The sequence below is a fragment of the Stigmatopora nigra genome, chromosome 13, assembly GCF_051989575.1.
Source record: "Stigmatopora nigra isolate UIUO_SnigA chromosome 13, RoL_Snig_1.1, whole genome shotgun sequence".
NCBI lineage: Eukaryota > Metazoa > Chordata > Actinopteri > Syngnathiformes > Syngnathidae > Stigmatopora > Stigmatopora nigra.
The window spans coordinates 4867442-4889694 of record NC_135520.1 but is presented as its reverse complement, the minus strand read 5'-3'; the positions used below and the strand labels follow the sequence as shown (position 1 = coordinate 4889694).

General features: G+C 38.6%; 1 protein-coding gene across 9 annotated transcripts in view; it reads right to left on the bottom strand.

The window, feature by feature from the left end:
- Positions 1-22253, bottom strand: part of esrrb (estrogen-related receptor beta) — an 85380-nt gene that overhangs the window by 32197 nt on the left and 30930 nt on the right. Inside the window, exons 1-7 of one of the 9 annotated variants that reach the window (XM_077730772.1) lie at positions 20095-20189; positions 19234-19284; positions 18632-18694; positions 18421-18509; positions 14538-14677; positions 12878-12967; positions 1153-1221 (exon numbers count right to left, since the gene is read on the bottom strand). Coding sequence is in view for 4 of the 9 variants with exons in the window: in XM_077730767.1 (XP_077586893.1) it covers positions 1153-1221; positions 4061-4110 (119 nt within the window). In the remaining 5 variants the exon portion in view is untranslated. Of the gene's footprint in view, positions 1-1152; positions 1222-4060; positions 4431-12877; positions 12968-14537; positions 14678-18420; positions 18833-19233; positions 19285-20094; positions 20191-22253 lie in introns of those variants that run through there. The other 8 variants (XM_077730771.1, XM_077730773.1, XM_077730775.1 and 5 more) reach the window with 8 other exon arrangements.

Below are 22253 nucleotides of genomic sequence, written 5' to 3'. Positions count from 1 at the left end.
TTAAATTTGTATTATGTTAACTGTACAATCACAATTCACTTTGATAATTTAAAAAAAATACTAGAGAGATTCATCCACATTTTATATGGACTGCAAATAACATCCGTATACATGCACACACAGGTGTGTCGGTTGCTCAGACTTGGAAAAACACTTTTGTGTAAAAATTTTAGCTGTTGTTAGGCTGATCCAGCTTAAACAGAAGGGACTTGGTGAAGCTGTCAGTGGGAATGGGAGCCGCTGCTCTGACGGACGGTTCCAATATTGATTCCATAAATAAACAAAGCTAACCATCGATCCTAATGTTATTTTGCATTTCAATTACTGCTCAGAAACATAACCTTCAAACAACGGGCCGCTCAATACCAATAGCCTTCACTGATAAACACCCATATACTTATCCCCTCACATCATTTTTTTTTCAGCCAAGTGGCATCAAGCACCATTTTCGTAGCAGGTGAAACTTTGCAAAGAAAGTTTGTTTGTTTTCCCTCACATTTCCACATTTTTAACATTCACACTTCTTCCTTGAGTTATTTTAGGGAACTTATATGAGCAAAGCCTGTGTTTGTGTGTGCAAAAATGTGTCTGTAAATGAAGAGGAGCCCGCCACGGTTGGAGCAACAGGAAGAAGTGCTGACGCGCTTTGTCAGTGATAGCACTCGGCTGCCACAAGGGCATAAGAGCCCACGTAGGCTAGCATTATCCTTCTATAGACTAATGGACCTGGTTATTTTTAAACAGATTCTCGTACTGCGGCGGAGGTCTCCAAGGTTACCATGTAAAATAAATCAGTTGACGTATTTGTGATGACGGCTTAGTACACAAGCATATTTTTTTGTTGCAGTAGCTACTTTGAGCACTATTAAATTAAAAAAAAACACACCAAGGGTTTGCTTTAGGGACCGCATCTTAAGTTAAACAAAATTTATATTGATATTATCTGCCCCAAAATACATATATTTGGAAATAACGCCTTTAAAATGATTTTATTTCTGTGTAAGGTTGTTCCAGGCTGACAAAAAAAATCGTGAGCATCCATGGAGTGTTCATTTACTCAGCATCCCCATTTGGCCATTGTACTTTCTACCCCTCCCCCTTTCAACTCAATCTGAGTGACACATTTACAGTGAAAGTAAAAATACTAGATACCAGAAATGAGAAGGCTCCAGCGTGGCCAGTGGACTCAGGAATCTCTCTAATGAATTGGACAACAAAGCCCTGTTGGTACAAGGAAGAAGTATTTAGAATGGTGTGACAAACTGAATTTATAGACATCATAGACGCCACAATGCCTCCTGAATACAGGCGGCAAGGAAGAAAGGCGGGCTGGTCAGCTGGGGCGGCAGTTTCAGAGGCTACTGAGGCTCACGTCTCTTAGCGGGGTGGCCTTTCTCAGCTAGGAGCCTCTTCTTGTAATGTATTCGGAAACCAAATTATCGTAAGATGATCCCATCTGGATAGTGTCTGTGCACGGCTGCTTTGGTTACCCATCATTGCCTCTAACCTGTGATAGCATCTCCATGAAGACAGCAGAAATCTGATTAGCCCAACAACAATGAAACACTTGGTCAAAGAGCAAAGAGCTTTTAACTTAAGATACACTAATGTAATTCCCTCGCCTTGTTTTCCTGAAACCTAATAAGAATCTATCGGATGGACTCCTGCATGGGTGTTTGCAGGCTCCAATGCTGCACAAGAAAGGGTCTAATGTCAAATAAATTTAAATCTAATCCATCAATGTGTGCTATCTTAACTTAAAAAAACAAATACAAAAAAAACATGAAAAAGGTCTAATTTCATGAGGGGTTGGGTTGGATAGCGCAGTTCACTGAAGCAGTGGGAAAAGAAGAAAAATCAAGGTGTTGATGGTACATTTAAGACCACCGAAAAATCACAAGTACCCGAAAACATATTTATGTCGTAACATTTGACTATAAGCTGTAAGGTTGCAACTTAAGAAAACATAAAAACTGCTGCTATGTTCATTAAAAAAATATCCACAAAAAATGATAATTAAACCTGTTGTTAATAATTTATTTAAAATAAACATCTATTCTGAAGACCGTTTTGGAAAAAGTGAGCTTTTCAGGTCAATCTATAAAGTGCTGCGATAGGGATTTTATGATGCTACTGTTATTTAAAGAGTCAATTCTGTATATATTCAACTAATTCTCTCATCAACCATTGGTGTCAACTTCAATAGAAAGTGTATGTGCTGAAGAGGAAAAAAAAGACGATTCTTCAATAAATTTATATTACATTTTCAAACAAAAAGTATATTTCAGAAAAAAATATGTTTTAAGGCTGACAATGATTTTAGTTGTCAAGTTTTGCTTGGCTTTTGATTGTATTTGTGGTGGGGGGCAAGGAGTTGTGCTTGTGTGTGTATGTATGGGTTGGGAGTTTAATAATCATACATTTATTTGGACATATTTCCCAACATTCTGCCGCACTTTATGCCTGTTAAATTATCAGCTTGTGACACTAAGAGAATCTTTTATATTTCAATATTTAGAAAATTGTAAATATGCTGATTTTTAATCAGTTTAGCAAACTGATGAAGCAATAAGCTTTCGCTTGTATTAAATGTGTTCTTATGTGAGTGTGCATGCGTAAGTGTGTGAAAGTTCAGTTAAAGGAGACAAAATCAAACTTCACAAGCATAATTTTCAATATAAAGGAAACATGCAAAACGTAATTTACTTGCTTTTATGGCATGTTGGATTTGGGAAATGAATTTTCAGATTTTAATACCTGAATTCTTCATCTAACTTTTCAGATAAATAATGAGATGTGCACAATTTATGAAACATAGTTATTGAGACAATGAGACGTCTGAAAAGTTGCTTTGAAATAAAACTAGTGTTTTAAAGTTAAAATTATACTTCAAATATATTCTATATCCTATACCTAGACTTTATTATTAACTTGACAAGATTCATAATGTAAGTAAAAATTACATCCAGCATATTAACAAAGACTCTATGCAATTTTAATAATGTCACAAGTTTTGCAAACTGGAGTTTTTAAAGCAAAGTAGAATATCGGCAAGAGGAGGTGTATTAAAAAAAGAAGCAAGTACTTCCCTGACATTTTTATTCAAATATTCTAAACTTTCTAAATGTATAAAGTAACTAAACAAGGGATTTAATAATAATGAATTTACATTTTTATGTGATTACATTTGGCGGAAAACTTGCCATAATTTTAACAAGAAAAGCATTGTAAATTCTCAACTACACATTAAATTATATTTAAGTAAATATATCAATACATATAAATAGCTGACTGAATTTAACTTGACTTTAAATAAATACAAATATTTGATCAACCCTTTTACACCCAAGGCTTGCCGGTATCTTTTTTTTTTATTATTTAAAACTAGCAGTGATTAATTTTGCTTTAAGTACTGAACATACCATGAAAATGGTGCACATATGTAATTTAAAAGCTCAAATTGTAGGTTAGGTGCAGTGATGTTAAATGGGGTGAATCAGAGTGTTGAACTGAGGTGGCAGACTATTTTCCGTGCCGCTTAGGACATGACAGCGAGTCGTCCTTTTGTTTTGTTTTTTTTTGTTACGGCCTTTACTGTGCAAATATTCTACTCTTATGTGATGTTATATACATTTGCTTTTAACCCGTTTTAACTTAAAACTTGTACTGTCACAGCTATTGGGTGACCATAGACAAAATCATACCCTGAAGTAATTAAAATGACACTAAAAGAATAAGTAAAACGGAATAACTTAACTTAGCCCACACACTCGGAATGGAACATGTCAAGGCGGTCATAAAAGATGTGCTCACACAAAACATTTACACTACACGCAAATTCTCACACGTACATACATTTTCTCTTGCCCTGTTGCTGGAAACTGTCACCTAAATAACTGATGCAAAAGGACATATACACAGAAAAAGTTAAAAAGCTAAAAAAATGGAATACTAGACAGATAAGTGCAGACAAAATGAAATAAGATGAATTAAAGTCAATAATGATGAACACAGAGAGGTTAAAATGAAAAAGTGAAAGGAAGAAAAAGAGTGCACCTACTGGTTATGATAGCTGAGAGGGTCTGGAAGACAAAGTTCTGAAATGTCCATCAGTCCACTTTTAGCATTCCAGGAATGAGAGGGAGAGGAAAGAGAAAACAATTGAGAGCCGCTTCTTTCCCCAAATGACAGAGCAGGGCACCCTCAGAGACGTTGCTGCCGAAACCCCCCTCCAACAGCGCTTCCCCCAGCCTGCACAGGTATGTTGGACTCTGATGGACTGAGTGACTGTGAGGGTGTGTAAGGGGACATGTGTGTGTTGTTTATGCCTAGATGTGTGGCAAGAAGACTGTCTCTGATTGCAAGAGAGTGCATGTGTGTAGGACAGAGAGAGAGAGAGAGAGAGAGCGGAGGGGGCAGAGAGAGAGAGAGAAAGAGAGAGGGAGGGAGAGACACACAGGCAGTGACGGGATGGAGGACGGAGATGGAGAGTGCATGAAAGCGCCAGCGAGAGGAATGACTCTTTCCACAGGCGGGATAGGGCTCTTTAAGACTCAAGGGCTTGATGAATATGGAACAGCTGCTGTTGGCTGGCTCCGAAGGGGAGGACTTAAAGTGAGGGAGGCAGTCGGCCCAGCGCCGAGGAGGAGGGATCCAAAATTCTCGCTTTGCGTGGATACAACACACACGGACGCATACGCGTGTTCACACCACAACACACACAACATTAGAAGCGGTGTAAAAACTTTCAGGATTCAGCAAGGTGCCATAAACATAATATCCACTGAATAGTAAAAAAACAAAAACACCATAATGTATAGTCATTGAGAAACTATATCAAAATCACAGCACTAGGGCTGGGAGGAGGAGATATTGGATCAAAAAAAGTATTTAAGACTCAAGCGTATATAACAAAAGTTGCGAATGAAAGCAAAGCTCCTAAAAGATGTTGTCTGTTGTATAAAAGCAAAGGAAAATAAAATGTTTTCCAAAACAAGTTTCTTCTTTCTTAATGGCACAGCTATTTAAGAATGCGGACCTCACACTGTCTAATTCATTCATACTTTTTCCGAACTGCACATCCTCGTAAGGGTTGCCGGAGCCTATCCCAGGTGAAAGGCAGACTAGACCCTGGCCTAGACTGGTCGCTGGTCAATCATTGGGGACACAGAGAGACAGACAGCCATTCAAATTCACAATCATACTGCCACCAGAGGGAATTGAGCCCACGACTGCCTGCACTGAAGTCAGGCAAGTGAACCATTCCAGCATACATACATGTTTTAAGCATGTATGATTACTAGTGGAGCGGTGTAACGAGACATCAATCTGGATTAGTGATGTCCCGATCCGATATTCAGTATTGGCATGCCATACATCTATTTTTGGAGTATTGGACAGTATCGGATTTTGTCACAAGATCGGATCCAATCCAGTAGTCTTGTGTTTTCAGTCCCATGGTGCTTTTCGGCTAATGTAAATCCAAACTACTAAGCAAACATGCCGGCTGAGTGGGACTACTTCTATTTAGAAAGTAATTACAGTAACAGAACATTACCTTAAGCAGTATCAGCAGGGCTCACTTTTTTATATATGGCAAACTCCATTGAAATTGAGTATAACACGCACAATACAACAAAAAATGTAAACAAGCAAAGCAATTTTGTTCTAAAGATGATTTCATAATGATCAAAATCTAGCGTTCTCCTTAATATTGAGTTTAGAATCTGTACTCAAATAGTGAACTCATCTAAAATGCTGAATAACATTTTTAAAAGTGTCTGAAAAGCACATAGGTGAATGCCATACAGCAAAGCCACTTTATAGATGATGCACTACGGAGTGGACTGCATTTGCAGCCCAGTTTAAAAAAAGGCAATAGCTTTCAAACCACAAAAGACGGTTAATTTATTTATTGAGCTATGTCGCTGGCAACGCATGCGGATGTTACATGTGTGAGAGCATTGTGAACCTTTCAACACCTGCGAGAAATGATCTGGAGCTATAACTCATGGTGTGGAGACCCATCATCTTCTAAAGCGGCGGAAAATCCAGCTCTGCTCCTCTAACCCTGGCTTTAGAAGCTTCTGTGTTTCAGTGTTGATCAAGCTCAGTAAGAATGCAGAGAATGCAGATAGCATTTCACAGTCAGCAAGAGTTCCCGTGTTACTGTATCCTCGCATTGTACGAGAACAGATTATGGCATTTATTGGGTAAAACCAATAAATGCAACTTGGTAAAAAAAAGGCCTCCTGAGTCTGACTCCTACTAAATGTACAAAGTCTTATACAAGTGGCAGCAGAGTTAAAGTAGATTCATGCCATGGTTTTGCTAGATGGAGCAGGAACAGTGTAAGCCCTGGAGAGGAATCCTGTTCCATTCATCGGCTCACGTTTCTATAATCGATGCAAAAACATCACGCAATCCCTATTGATCATCACAAGCCTATTGATGCGCAACAATAGTGTCTCCACAGTGGCACTCATTTCATAGCATCTGCTCTCTCTTTTTTTTGGGACCAAAACAAATGACTAAATAAATTCAATCCAATTAAGACCGGTGCCAAATCTAGCATCTGTCAGCGTAATTCCAGGGTTCCATACAAACATACTGTCAAACAAAGGTTCAAGACTCCAACAGGACATCACACCACAGACGTTGATGGAAGTAAAACTGATGGAAGTAAAACTGAGGGTGCAAAGCAGATGATGTTATCCCTCCCAGTAAGGCTTATTGTTTTATGTTGGGATCAACATGAATGAGCCCAAGGGGAATCAGAAGAAGTGGTGATACTGTCATGATACAATGTACAATAGTATTATCCTGGTATCTAACTTGAATGGTACCTTTCACCTTGGTAACTGCCTGGATGAGACAAATCTCATATCTGCATGTTTTCATGTGGCTTGCCAAATCTTTTAAGTGACATTCTGACTTGTGTCGCACCGTGTGAGCTATGAAAGCCCTGCTGAAAGCTGCTATCGCTCCTCCTTATCAGCTCTGTTATGAAAAATCACAGCATGTGACAGTTGATTTGACAGAGAAGGATCTGATAGAAATAAAGAATAGAGCCACGTGAGGCCGGCACTCGATCACACTGCATGAAAAGTTAAAGCGGTAACAGGAGTAGGCAAGGACTTGATTATGTCATCTGTTAGAATTGTTGCGAGTTTAAACTGAAAATAAGTGTTTGTTTTGTCAAGGAGTAAATCATGTCCACTTGTGTTTATTTTAAATTAACTATTGCTACTTAAGAAGCAAGACCCGAAGGGGGAAAAAAAGTTACTAAAGTTTTCCAACTTAGATGACACCTCAGCACCTCAAATAATAAAATGCATGGTTATTACAATCAAGTGCTGGTTAAGGAATATATATTTTTTGCTTTATGTTTACTACCGTTTTGCCCACAGGAACAAAAAAAAAAAACAGAATGCTGAGAGGAAAATGATCATGATGTAAGCATGACAGAAATGATAGATTAAATATAGTAAAGTAATATAGTATGTTTATATAGGTACTGTATACATTCACAAGTCCATCTGTGATTGCAGCCTGCTTTGTGAGAAGCAAACACTCCAAAACAAGGAGTTAAGGTAGAGATATAAATGAAAGTAAACTAACATTACAATCTTGTGGGATATTTCTCAGTCATTATAATTGACCTCCTCTTGACCTTACAGGACCTCAAATAAACTGAAGTGAAAATGTGAGGGATGCTGATAGAATACATACAGTTTAGTCCTGAAACAAATGATTTATTGACTTTTAACATCCACTGACAAATGCAATTAAATATTAATCCATCCCCTATATTTTTCTGAATGACAATGAAAGCTACAACTTTAAAACATCACCAAAAAGAAGGGTGAATGTAAAGATAATATGAGATTAACTAACTAATGTATAAAATACCTTTCTAGGCATGTCACTGTCCCAGGCGACTAGCGTACTGTCAGAAAGTGATGATGTCTGTCGGGTTTCTCAGCCTCTGGAAATGCGGTATAGTAGTAGTATTGGAAAGCAGGCTATAGTACTTCGGTGGGCGTAATGCTGGCTGTGGGCTTCCAGGGCCCCCCGTCAAACTGTCGCACGCCACTGCCTCACTTGCAACTCCGCCCCCCGCACGTAAAAACAAACACCCCCACCTGCAAATAAGACTTGCGAGTCGCGTCAACCAGAAGGAGCGTCGCAATATTATGCGCTTAAATAAGCCTTAAATTATATTATTTTTGTATCTTGCCTGAATAAGTGAGGATTCAAATGATCAAATTAAATTCATGTCCATTCTATTCATTGGTTGTTTCAGAATTTGATAATGTGTGTCTTTTACACACGCACGCACAAATCTTTAACTTAAGAGTGCACAGAATTAAACTTTTTTTATTTTATTATTTTATTCTGGGTGTTGGATCAAAGGGCTACCATTTTTACACAGATACAATAAAAAACATACACCTGTCCAGCTTTAACATTGAGTGCAGAGAAGTCAACATGTTATTTATTTATTTACTTTGCTTTTTTTAAAAGTATATCAATAAGCATCATTTTATTTCTATGGATACAGTTTTTCCACATTTTAAGGATCAGTTCTGCAAAGTTATTGAAAGTTCCAAGGTGGAAAATATTATCCTTAGAGTCCAAAGAGGAAACTATTATAAGTGTCATGAATAATAGGAGATATTAAGAAAAACAACGGCTCAATTCAAAGTCATGCAATTAAAGCAATACATTTCCCCCTCTCCATTTGATACTTTGTACTTCTGATTTGAGCGTCTCCACTAGAGGGAGGGCTCTCTCACAACAAAGCCACAGAGGACCTATACAGCAAGGGTGCCTTTATTTATTTTCCTAAAAAAAGACTGTTATTCACATAGCCGATGAATGACAACCAGAAGAGTGCCAACAGCCAGAAGCACAATGAACACTCAACTCCACTGACTTATGAGCACAAAAAGCATCTCCTTTACAAACATATAATCACTGTCCCTAATAGATTAATTCATGGTGAAAGATAGAAATTGACTGGAGACTATTGATGGAATCATTTCAGCGTGGAAATTAAGTGACATCAAAAGAATTATATTGCCACCCGAGAAAGTATTATTGATGGCTTTCAAATGCAATTAAGTGTATTTGAAAATGGAACCTGAACATTGAGCCATACACTAGAAGAACTGAGGATCACTTCATTTGAGAGAGATATAAAGGCCAAATTATGCCATCAACGAGAAAATCTATAAATGTAATGGTGCAGCACTTTAGCACTAAGGAATGACAAAAGGGCCTCATTGAGTTCCCTCTGTTTGGAGCATTAACTACCAGTCTGTGGTTTAAAAATAAACACAAAACAATTGATTAAGTTGACCTAATCTTAACTTTAAAATATGTCATAAAGTCTAAAATGTGAAATCAAATGCAATATTCTGTTTGTACGAAGAGCTCTATTCCAAAATGTATAACGGTTAAAAAAAATCACACTCCTTTGCGTGATATATCAATGTTTGCTACCATGCGCCTCATGAAATACACTCAAAATTAAATATCATTTCAAACCACAATAACCGCCCTGCCTAATATAGTTGAGACTTGACCAGAGTACACTCATAACACATTTCATTTGCATCACTACACTACACTTGACAAATTCACTAAATTGTTACCATCAACAAGTTTTTGCTTTGAATAATTCAAATATGATTATACTACTGGGTGGCCCGCTGTATGAGTGGTTAGCGCATCGGCCTCACAGCTCTGGCCTGCGTGGGTTATCTCTGGGTACTCCAGTTTCCTCCCACATTCCAAAAACATGCATGTAGACTGATTGGACACTCTAAATTGCCCTAGATATGGATGTGAGTATGCATGGTTGTCCGTTTCCTTGTGCCATGTGATTGGCTGGCCACCGATTCAGGGTGTTCCCCGCCTATGGCCCGGAGTCAGCTGGGATAGGCTCCAGCACCCCCCACGAGGATAAAGCGGTTCAGAAAATGAATGAGTGAATTGTACAATTGTTTTTTTAATTGAGCACTTGGTATAGACTCCAATACTGAAAGTGTCAATTTCACTACCTAACTAACTACTAAACTAATAGTCATTTATAAAAGTTTAAAAATGTGCTTATATGTGTAAACACAGATACTGTTTAATCAATGCAAATGCCACAAGTTTAAAAAATTGCCTTTTGAAAGCAGCCCATTGTTCCTTCCCAAGAGTAACTTAATGGTGTGTACACATGTGTACGGCCTCTCTCAAAGTCATCCTCAATCAAACAGCGATTATCGCTCTCTGCTGCCTGCGCTGATGGCCCAACGCTAAACATTTGAAGTGGTCTAAAAATACAATTTTGAGACAAGTCAAACTAAAGCACTTTGAAATTAGATGGGATCAAGACGTAAGCACACATACGAATACATACAGAGTTTCTCACTGGAGGACGCATTATTTAGGAAACCAGCGCATTACACGATTATTCCGTAATCTGTCCTCAAACTCAAGTCTCTTTAGTGACCTTATAGAAAGTGTGTGGTTTATTGGCTGTAATTGTAAGCAGACTTTATTGATGAATTGCAGTATTTGCTGGTTCACTCGGCCATTCTGCATGGTTACACTTCTGGCAATTCAGTGAAATGAATCAGAATGAAACAAGAGACAATGACGTGATACATGTTCAGGCACAAACACTGCTATGACGAGCCATATTCTCTTTTTCAGCCCCCCAAAAAACTGCATCAAAATAACCCAATCATTTTTTTGTGATTGGCATTCAAACTGAATCAGGTTTTAAGTGCCTCTTGCTCTCCACCTACTGTCAGCCACGTTCAATTCAGACCACCCTTAAATTTCATTTAGGAGACATCTTACTCCCTTTCCCCTGCTTTTTGATGCTCCCTACGTTGCCATCCCTGTGTGCTCTTTGAATTCTATGCACCACGGCCCTTAGATTTACTTGCTTAACAAATATGGACAGGGGGCTTAAGTGGTTTTTGAAATCTTCAAATGGACTTTGGACCGCCTATTTTGTGCTTGGTGGCCAGAGTCCCTCCGTCTCCCTCCCAGTTTCAATCACAAGCTGCATGTATCCGCTATTGTGTGTGTGTGTGTGTGTGTGTGTGTATGCTTGTGTTTGCGTGTGCATGCACAGCCGCGCTGGGTGGAGCGGCAGTCTGGAAATGAGATAAGGACGTCTGATTCATAGGATCTGACAGGAAATCTATATCCTGCAATGTTTATAATCCAGCCATTACTACACAGCCAAATGAAAGAACAATAATCCAATCATTTACTCCCATATTTACCTGAGGCACATTCTCAGTTTAAAGAAAAAGAGCGGCCTAGAAGGCTGTAAAAGGGACGAGATGGGCAAGGGTGTCAAGGGGCGGGGCTGAGAGTTGGATGAGAGTGGGACATCTTGGAGGGTGAGGATGGAACATCCTCTAGGGAGCTGTAGCTACAGAGAGTGCAGTGTGCTCTCCATGAGGTTAAAGGTCACACATTAGTCATCATTAAGGTTTGATCGATTAATGTGTAAATGGAGGAATTTGAATATTGAAATGGTATTGTAACATTTCAATCGCACAGGTTCTGTTTCCGAAAGAAGAGGTGTCATTCCTCTCTCTCTTTCTCTCTCTTTCTCTCTCTCTGTCTCACTGATCCTATGTTATACGTTTGAGAAAACTCCTTAGAGGGAATGTCTCTGTAAAAGCGTGGAAGAATTCTCTGGTGATGCTTTACTTATTATAGAGTCTTTCATGACAGTATGAGCTGCTCTTCATTGTGCAAGAGGGGGGTTATCTTATTTGGAAAAGTAAGGGGGCCTGCCCTTATCTGTCAATAAACAGTAATTAGATTTTGTGGCCGATAGCGTCGATTGGTTTCTAATCTAGCTGTCGCTCCAGACGTGTGTAATTAAAATCCCGATTGATAAAGGGGGTAAAAGCCCGCCCACGCTACCACTTTACTGGGCCCTACCCCCGACCCCTTGAAAGCACAAACAAGGGAGAGATATGAAAGAATGCCCGAGGAGAAAACTGCACTTCTTATTGATCCGTTCTATCTGCCTTCCTATCTATGCCCTTTTTTCCACAATGGAGGGGCTAGTACAAAGGTTGCCGACGTAAAACTTCATGGGTAATCTCCATCCAACAGATATTATCCATCTTAATAGTTAAACAAAACAAAATAAACCTTTAAATGTACGTACTGATATTTTGGTAAAAGATGATATCAAAGGCCAGATGTCGTACTATTGAACTTTAACCTGCTAAGAATTATCGCTTCCATCCAAAACTGACATCGACCTTATAGACCTCAATTGTGACAGTTACAGCTGTTTGTCTTTTTTTTTTTTTTAGAATATATATACTGTACACGTAAACTTTTAACACAAGTAAACGTGAGCCATATTAAGAGAATCTCCAAATACACACAAGCATGAAATATAGCACAGCTATATTTGCTATGAATTTGGAATATTACACACAAGCATGCACAAACTTCCTCCACTAAAAATATTTGACCAATGGATCGGGCTTTATGGGGGCGACACACCCACTGTAGGCCATATAAAAAATAAAAAAAATATCCACAATATGTGAAGAGAAACATTGCGAGATAATGGCACATTAAAACAAAACAAATACTCCCAAGCATTGCATTGTGTACAAGTATATGCATGCGTAATACACTAGTATATACGAGCTCTTTTCATAATCTATGTAATGGGGTGTGACTTTACACATTATGATTGATCCAACATTTTTAAAAAAAATCCATGTTGTCCATGATTGCATTGCAGCATATTTACTTTCCGGAAATGATTACTAGGAAAGAATACTGAAATATGATCAGAAAGGGTATGTAAAAAAAAATTAAAGTGTACCTTTTAGTCAGTTTTCATCTCCAGTAGAGTTGATCATCTCGGCTATTTATTCATTCAACCAAGAAGGAATAGCAAAGAGCTGTCAAAGTTCTAGAAAGAGAAAAATATGAAGGTAAGTATGAAAACATTGTTTAAATATTACACAAATGCACATTATAAAGTGATGTATATAAGCGTTTCATCAGACTAAAAGGTGTGTGATGGTTTGCCAGGATTTAAAGACGTCTAAGCCTCGTATGACCTTCCCTGTCTGTCGTTGGTCAACTGCTGTTACGTGTGAATGCCGACCATCACCACTGAATGATGGCTGCCTTCTGTGCTTCAACCCCCTTCTCACACAAATACATGTATGCTTACAGTGTCCCAACAGTGGAACGGATAAGCTGGGCAGAAGTAGTAATATAACGTCGCCAAGAACATAATAAATCACACATTAGTGACTGTAACTCGTTGCAGTTGTATGTTTAAGAAAAGCACTGGTCTAGTGGTTAATTTGGTTCTTAATGGAAGGCAACATTTCCATAGGAAAACTTTCATTGGGCGCCAATGACTTTTCTCAGTTTTCACTTTAGTAACACAGAGAGAGAGAGTGATTGATAAATGCTGGCAGTGCAGTGCCAGGCCATGCATGGCGTGCCTCACTTAACGGATTTCTATAATTTCTCCATAAACAATGATTAATAAATGGCAAGCTAGTTGCACATGTGAAAAATAGACAATTCAAATGCATGTTGCTGAGAGAGCTTTTTCTCTTGTAATATTTCAATCATATGGTGTACTTGTCTTGAGCATTGTTCTTTGGTGTCATAAATTAGGAAGAGAAAATGGATGAATCACCGATTGGAACAGGGTTACTCGTTACCACAAGTGAATCGTGTCCATATTTTAGACAGCCATGTCCGTATTATTTTTTTTAAATAATAAGACATAAGATTACCCATTATAATCTTTTTTTTTTAAATGTCTTGTCTCCAGATAATAAGGCCAGATCACCCGTGCGGTGCCATGACAGTCAAGTGATCTTGTAACCGAGGTGCTACGGGCCACAGTAGGGGAGGCCTATAGGGGGATGGGTGGACATATCATTTCCCTGCAGGCCTGGCAACCGTGCCCTACCTTTCGTTCTCTATCCACATGTCTAACACCACACTGGCCCAGTGCATAGAAATGAGCAGCAAATTATGACTTATCATATATTATTATTAAGCAGCAGAACTAAAAACAATACATTGCTAATAACTATTGTTATTTTATGTTCTTTTATAACTGAAATATACATCTAATTAATTCAGGTTTGAGTAGAATATCTCTACTTACAAAATTAATCAGTTCCAGAAGTAGTTCGGTAATTTCAATTAAACTTAAAATTGTTATATTTGGTGAAATATCAGTCCAGAGACAAATGAGTTTAAGGACTTTTTGGAATTTTCCTAAAAAGTGCAAAGCATGCATCATCAAACTGGGTGATAGAACCACCTGTGAACTCTTTGAGAACAGGGAAGGGTACTTCTTTTCACTTGCATCGCAATAACTTTCTTAAGGCCCATGATGAAAGGCAAAGAAAGTTTCATTAAGAACACTTGCAAAAGCTCACAAAAGAGAGAGCAACCCTATCACACCAATATCGAAATAAAATACAGGGTGGTACTAGTCTATTTACCTTTTGGGGGATGTTTGAATTCCTGAGACTTCTCTTTTCATAACTTGTACTTATTTTGTATCCAGAGACAAAATTTTGCCATTGCGATCTTTCGTGACTGGAATATTTCACATGAAGAAACCTCGTAAGTTGAAGTACAGCTGTAAAACAAAAAAAAATCACTTGCCACATAGCAATGAAGTGTCCATTATTATTATTTTGAAGGGAGTTGCAAGCATTGCCATTTTGACCCACCTGTTCTACAAAAAAAGAACATGCAATATACAAAAAGTAGATGTCCCCGTTAATTGGGAATAGGATCAAAATGAAGCAGAACAAATGAAGGCAGTTATGAGATTTGTTTTGTGACAGTTAAGTTAAACACACTGAAATAGATGAGAGTGCCTGAGACGTTTGCTTCTCCGCTGTGATTAAAAATGTATATTGCCACACACAGCCTTTGGTGTGGAACTCTCCTGGAAAAGGAGCTGGTTAATATTCAGGCCCATGTCTGGCTAATGTCTAAAAATGACAAATAGGAGGGGGTTGCTGCCTTTTGATTGTTCTTCACAGGCAGTCTGGGAGCAGCAGCACAGAGGGATTTAAGGTGGAGGAATCCTCTCAAAGCTCTTCATTCATTTGCTCGCCGACGCCCATCATTAATTGGGCCTCTCGACATAACTCCTCTGTACCCAGGGCCACTAGTAGCTTGCATGGCCGAAGAGCGTTTTAAGACAGTTCAAAAGAGTTCTTGCCTCATGAAAGACATTCAAATGACGTGAAATTGCATTTGTTTCAAGGCTTGCAGCCATATGCATACAGTACATTGGCATAATGTTCTGTATCTTGCATATCTGTGTGGCCATTTAATCATTCTCTTGGGAACTAGACACACTGTAAAGCTTGTGACTTGCTCTATATTAGCTCCAAACTGATTTCAAATGCCTATAATGAGATAAATTAAACATCCAACACTCCACAGGGGGGAAAAAATAACCTTTTCAAATGCAATTCACATTGCAAAGTCTTCCACAAGTTGAAGCAGTTTATCACGATATATACTTAACACATCATTACATTTTACCTTAAGCAAGATAATATAAAACAATGTTGACATATTTGATTATTTTGATAAATAACAACAATAATGGACATGGTTATGTCCTATCAAAATTCTGCAAGAGAACAAGATCTGAAAATACTTAATGATAATATTCATTAAAAATTGTTTGTTTCAGACTTAAAATATGCTTTTCTGTCATCTGACAACATCCACACAATAAGATCTCCAGATCCAAAACTATTTTAATTGTTGAAATGGCAATTTTGAGGCCACACACTGTTGTTCCAACAAGTCTCCTGGCTATAGTCATCCAATCATTCAGTTCCATTATTTTTCCTTTTCTACTTTTCCACTCACATTCATTGAGAAACCTCTCCATCTCCTATTTCAGCCATGGAAGAAGCTTCTTCTATGGCAGTGGGAAGACTAACCGCAACGGGAGGGCTCCTAATTAACAGCCTATTCATTTGTGTGGAGGGACGAGCTCCTGCTTTCCAAGCACTTGTTTTATGGTGGCGCTAGGGAGCCCCATCCAGGGATTTGGAGGGGGATAATTGCCTTTGCCGCAGGCTGCAGTAATCTGGTCGGCTAATTCATTATTTTAATAAGTTAGCTTCTCCTCGGGGGTGTGGTAGCTGCGCTGAGACTCAAACCTTGCTGGTGCACCTCGTTATTGTGGTGCTCTTTTTACACCGCCGCCCGCACGGGGTTAATAACAGTTATTACCCTCTCTCCTCATCCTGCAATTTCTCGTTTAACTGGGGCGATTCAAACGAAACCTTTGCGAGCGTCTAATAATCAACCTCTCTGCAAGCAGGGGTAATCCCTATGAAGGGGCCCGCATAGTGTAGAGAAGTAATGGATGCAATCGCCTGAGTGTTCATTATGGCTCCTGATGTTGTTTTTGTTGTTGATGCGCCTGTTGTTTTTACTCAATTCCTTGAAAAGCATTTGAGGGAGGAACTATTTACCTCCGGCAAGGGGAATGGATCAGGTTTAGACACACAAATAAGATGGTCATTAGGTTTGCGTAACTAATGGCTTCATTTAGTTCGTCATCTTCCATCTCTCTAATAGCTTTGCAGTGAGCAGGATAGGTGTGCTTGCGTGCGTGTGTATGTATGTTAATGACTTGGGTGCACTCAGACATTTTGTGGATTGGCTGATTAAAAACCATGTCATTTCAACAGACAAGGAACAAAGAGAGGGCTTTGTGAATAGAAGCATTTCCTCATATTGCCGTCTAAGTCCAATATTTGAGATGCTGACGGCATGTTGCAGCATTCTTCAGCTAGAATTGAATTATGAATAAAGTACTATTACATTTATAAATAATACATATAATGTCACTTTGTATAGTAGAAAAAGATGTCCCTATTCACTTTTTTTTTTTTAAAACATTCCTATCTTATATCAGTTTCTGTCCCTTCAAATCTTTGTTACATGATAAGCAGTAGGACAAAAAATTCCAGGTGACTTACTGAATGTATATATTATTATTATTATAGTGTTTAATTACCGTGAATGCCTTGTTTTTTCAATATGGGTACATTAGGAATGCTTGCTACAATTTGGAGGAGATGACTGGGTTTAATTCACATACACTAACCTGGCTTATGTTCTGTGCTGTGGGCTAGTTTAGCTCTCATCATGCTTGTCACAATGAAATGAATTCCTGGATATTAAAGAGCCTATCTTTTCATCTATATACTTAACCATGGTGGAGTGACATGTCACGTGGCGTTCAATGGAATGGAAAGTGGCAGTATCATGCTGAGTGAAAAATTTCATGGTCAGTCATATGACTAAAAAAAAAAAACAATCTCACTCATGTCAACTGGCACAAGCAATTAAGTCAGTTGAAATATTGTGCAATGTTTATCCAACAGTGTGACTCTACAATGAATACTTTTAGTACTTTTAGCTGAACTGAAAAGTTAAAATTGTGCTCAGCCATGCATAAGTCCCTCACACACAATTTCAGTGGTTGTGCTCCATAAAGTATGCACATGATCGTAAATGACCTGGTTCGCTATTAACTATTATCCCCTTAATGTCCTTTCTAGCTTAAAGCGTATGTGGCGCTTTGGCCACATGTGGGCCCGAGGGGCCGCCTGGGGCTTGTTGGGGGCCAAGACTTTTCAAAGATTTCTATGCCATCTGCTAAACCAGCAACCTGCTCTACGTATCAGGCTGACGTGGCTAAGGAAAAGATAGGGGCACTTGGGATTGAACCACATCCAGGTGTTCACCAGAGTCACGTGCATAGGAAATTCTGGAGGTGATTTGTATTGTTTTAATTTTCCTTTTGTGATTAGTTGTCTTAACTCCTTCCTATAAACCGGTGTTGATCAAAGATCAAGTGCCTTGATATGAATAGTTGATGGGGAAGAAACTTCAGTGTCATTCACCCACCTTCAACTTCACCAGCGGACATTTCCTCTACAAGAGATATATCAAGACATGAAAGGAAGTAATTGCTAATTTGTGCTCCTATATTGGATTTGGCTAGATTGTGCAGGTATTTTCCAGTACATCTCACTCCTTTCAAAGTGAGTGCCATTGCTTTTTTTAGGAGCTGAATTACGTCACAGATGGAATTGCCTTCAGCAGCATTGCCCTCTTCCTCCTCTTTCACATCTGCTGTAAAAATAGCATGTGAGTGTTGTTCTCATAATGGCGGCGCGATCAATATCCAGTCCCATTTTAGTTGCCCTGCCCCTTTTGCTCATCCACAACCCCCGAAATGGGACAGCTTGCAAAACTCAAACACCAGGTCAGCTAATCACACTCCTATTGCTTTAGTCATCCAGACTCCATCGCCTCAGCTAGGGTTCTTACCCAAGGGTCAAGGGGCCATCCGCCAAATCTCCTTCCAACCTCACCTCCTGCCAAGTGGATCAGAAGGAGGCTGACGTGGCTCCTATCAGCTAAGAAGATGAGATCACAACAGCGCACTTGGGGGGTGGGGGTGGTTTGCCTATAGCATTTTTGGACAACATAACAGCAGAAAACCATTTGCATGAACAACGCATAATATTTCACAACTCACAGAGGATGGTACACTCATTCAACTGATTCTTCGCTCTTGAAGGACTGTCAACCACTCCAAGTTCTACAACATAAAGAAATGGGTTCATACGTAGAGTGTAATTTGTCACCAACAGCCCAGCCGTGCACGTATAAATGTACACAACCATCGAGATGCCACTTATAAAAAGCTAAAGCATGGTGGCCTGAAGCAAAGTTTCTAAAGGTATTTCCCTAAAGGCTGCCAGTGAATACACAAACCAACTGGATTCTAAGTTTGCAGGGACATGTTTAACTGTTGTGGCTCAGTGCTTCTCTCTGAAACTTCAAGAGAATACTACGTGATAAATTCTCTGACCAGAAGTCCTATCAAGGAATCCTTTGAGTAGGTGTATATCTCTGGGTCACTGTCATTTTTGTGTAATATGAGACAAAGACACATAGGTAGATCTATCCTAAAATACAATTAAGACAATGCATTTTTGAGTGAGTTTCCTATGCAATTTTCCTTTATAGGAGGTCAGAAATTACCATTAAACACTTGCAGTTTTATGACAATAGTTAATGTCAAAATGAATGTTAATTAAACAGGAAGGCAAAGGTGCCTAGTAGAATCTTTCTCACCCCCTCATCCACTTTAGCAGCTTGTTTCTGCAACAGAAACTGCAAGAGACGCTGCAAAGAATGAAAGGGAGCCATGGATTATCAATAAAATCAATACAGAGTTGTGTTACATGTGCCCTCTGACCTAAGCAAGCTTACTAACTGTGATGTCTGCAGAACAATGGCAGAAGATTACGTATAATTTCTATGCAGTCAACCCGAGATGATGCAATGATCATTTATTTTGTCCTTTAAATACCCCTGTATTCAAATATTTGTCTTAATTATATGGCATTCTTATATTAGTATGGGCCATTCACTTTATTAATCCATAATAGAAATAATAGATTATTGGTATTCTTGTCACATTTAATGAAAGTCTTATTTCAAAGTACAGTATCACTATAGTACATCCAAAACAGTAACACCACATGTGTGTAAAACTATGTTGGCACTTTAATTCATGCTTAGTATTTCATGTTTAATTTTTAGCCTTGGTTGCCCAGAGGGATTTAAACCCTTTCTGCTGTCTCATATTAATCGGATGCATTTTTTTTTCCTCGTTAAATGTTTAACTTAAATTGGGAGCCTCATAAATATTCCAAATCACTCGTGCTGTGTTTGATGAGGAAATGAGCTTTGTACCCGCCGTGATTCCCCAGGCAGAAAAAAAAGCCTACAACTTAACTCTTCGAAGCAGACCTCTACGCACCGCCCTGACAGCCTCCATTAACGAGCGGCAAATTGTTTTAACAATGCGAGGGACCGCCTTTGAGTCGAAATAATGATGATATCTCTTTTCTTTTCTGACACTACATGCTGAAGTAATCATAAAGGTTTCTGCAGTTTACAATCTGAAGCCCAATATCAATCTTACTGCACCTTGTGGGCTGAGGACATTCCAGGTAGACCATGATGGCGTCACATAACTGAAAGCAGAAAGCTAGATTTCAGTGATTTTTTGAGAGAGAGGATATATTTTGCAATCTTATACTCTCCTCTGGCAAAGGACTAACATTTCTCAGTGTTGTTTTCTTTAGATAGGTCGTTTGAGAGGTAGCCAAATGTTTCAGGCCAGCTTTTCATCCCTCGGCTCTGTGGTCGTTAATCTTCTGCGCAGGTGCTCAGGACTCCTGACCCTCTGCTCCACTTCCTCCATTAGTGCCATGACAGCTCAACTGAAAGGTTCATATGCGCCGCCTTATTCCCTCCCCTTTTCTCCCACGCCACTTCACCTGAAGGGGGGACAGAACTCCTAAGTGTCCCCTTAACACTCAGACGTTCATTCATATTAAAGAGAACCTTCCATATCGAAAATTTAACCTCAGACGAGGAAGGGTAGGGAAGAAAACAGAGACCTGGACAAGTGCCTTCAATTCAAACAATGGCTGTCATCTTTAAAATGTGAAACAATATTTCCTCCAAAGAACAAGCTTTTTCCTAAAAAATACTCTAAATATTGATAACACCTCCCACTCATTTGAAATCTTAATTCAGAGAAATATTTTTACTATGCTTTTCGCAGCTTGATTAGAGTAGTTTTAGCAACCAGCAAAAACAGGTAACAACAAAAAAAACTAACAAATAAAAAAGTGACCTAAATCAGAATGAAGAAAAAAGCCTTTAATGAACTCAATTTGTAGTAACTTCTTTTAAAAAAAATAAATACACTATATTCTAAATTTAACTTCTGTTTGAGAGCAATGCTTTCCTCAAAAATATAGCCAAACTGTGGACTCATTAAATAGATTCCATTCCATGTACAATACCCTTGAATATAGTAAAGGTTTACATACAGCGTCATTTATGAACGCTGATGATAACGTAGATATCTTTAAAAAAAAAAAAAGGTAGATAGTTTTGTCCCACTTTGTGATTCTCTGCCATGACCCGAGGTTGCAACCTTAGTTGCGCAGTTTCAGTTCCACTAGAGATTGAAGTGAACACGCCACAGTCGGGCTAACCTGCACCGACACAGACAATGGTGTATATGTGCACGTGTTCTCACATCACACAGAAAATAAACAGGCATAATTCATGCAGGCGATTGTTTAACATATGCAGAGACTGCGTGTGCATCGCCTGACAGGCCGCCATACGCGCAGGCCCAAGGCAAAGGAGAAGACAAATGTCAGTCAGGATGGGGGAAAGGTTACGGCCAAGCACAGAGATTGATACTGTTAATTTGCTCCCTGGGGTTCATGAAGTCAGCTCACACCCTGATCTGACTCTGCTAACTCAAGAGATATATTCAATCTAACTGCCTGGTCATATGGCAGCCAGAGGCAATTTTATGAAAAATAACTTTGACAACAACCAGCTTTGCTTTAAATGTAACAGCAGTAACAATTCAATTAATTTGAGTTAGAGATTGCAGAGCACACAATAGGTTCTTGTACTTTCTTTAGTGTAAAATAAAATATGGTTTGCGCAGGTGACCTTAATTAAAAGTAGGGGCAATTTAGTTGAAGAATATTTTGTCAAACAAAATGAATAGCATGCAATGTCAGCAACTTTCGGTCAATAATAACAATAATGTCAATTGTAGTTGCATTGTTGTTTGTATTGTTTTTTTAATTGTTGAATAATTGTATATTGTGGTTTGTATTTTTGATATATATATTTTTTTGTGTAAAAACTCTTTGGCATGCTAGTGCACAAATCAAGTAAAAAAATTGAACAACCATCTAAATGTCTTTTACATTATAAAAACACCAATTTCTCCATGCATTAGTTGACGGCTAGGTGGAGCGAGTCCCTTTTCAAAATATTTTTATCACAATAAAGTCAAAAATAAATTGCATCATATACAATTTAGCATAATGGGATAAGAACGCACTACTCCCTAAAAAACGGAATGATTTAATACATTGTAAACCTTGCATGTATTGCAATTCTTAAACCTCTATTTATTTTGATTGGATAAAAAATGAGAATCAATGGTAATTGTTTGTTAAATAAAGCCTGTATCTAAATTTAAATTGCTTGAAAACACAATAAATAATAACTTGCATTCCTGCCAAGAATCTCTCACCACTACC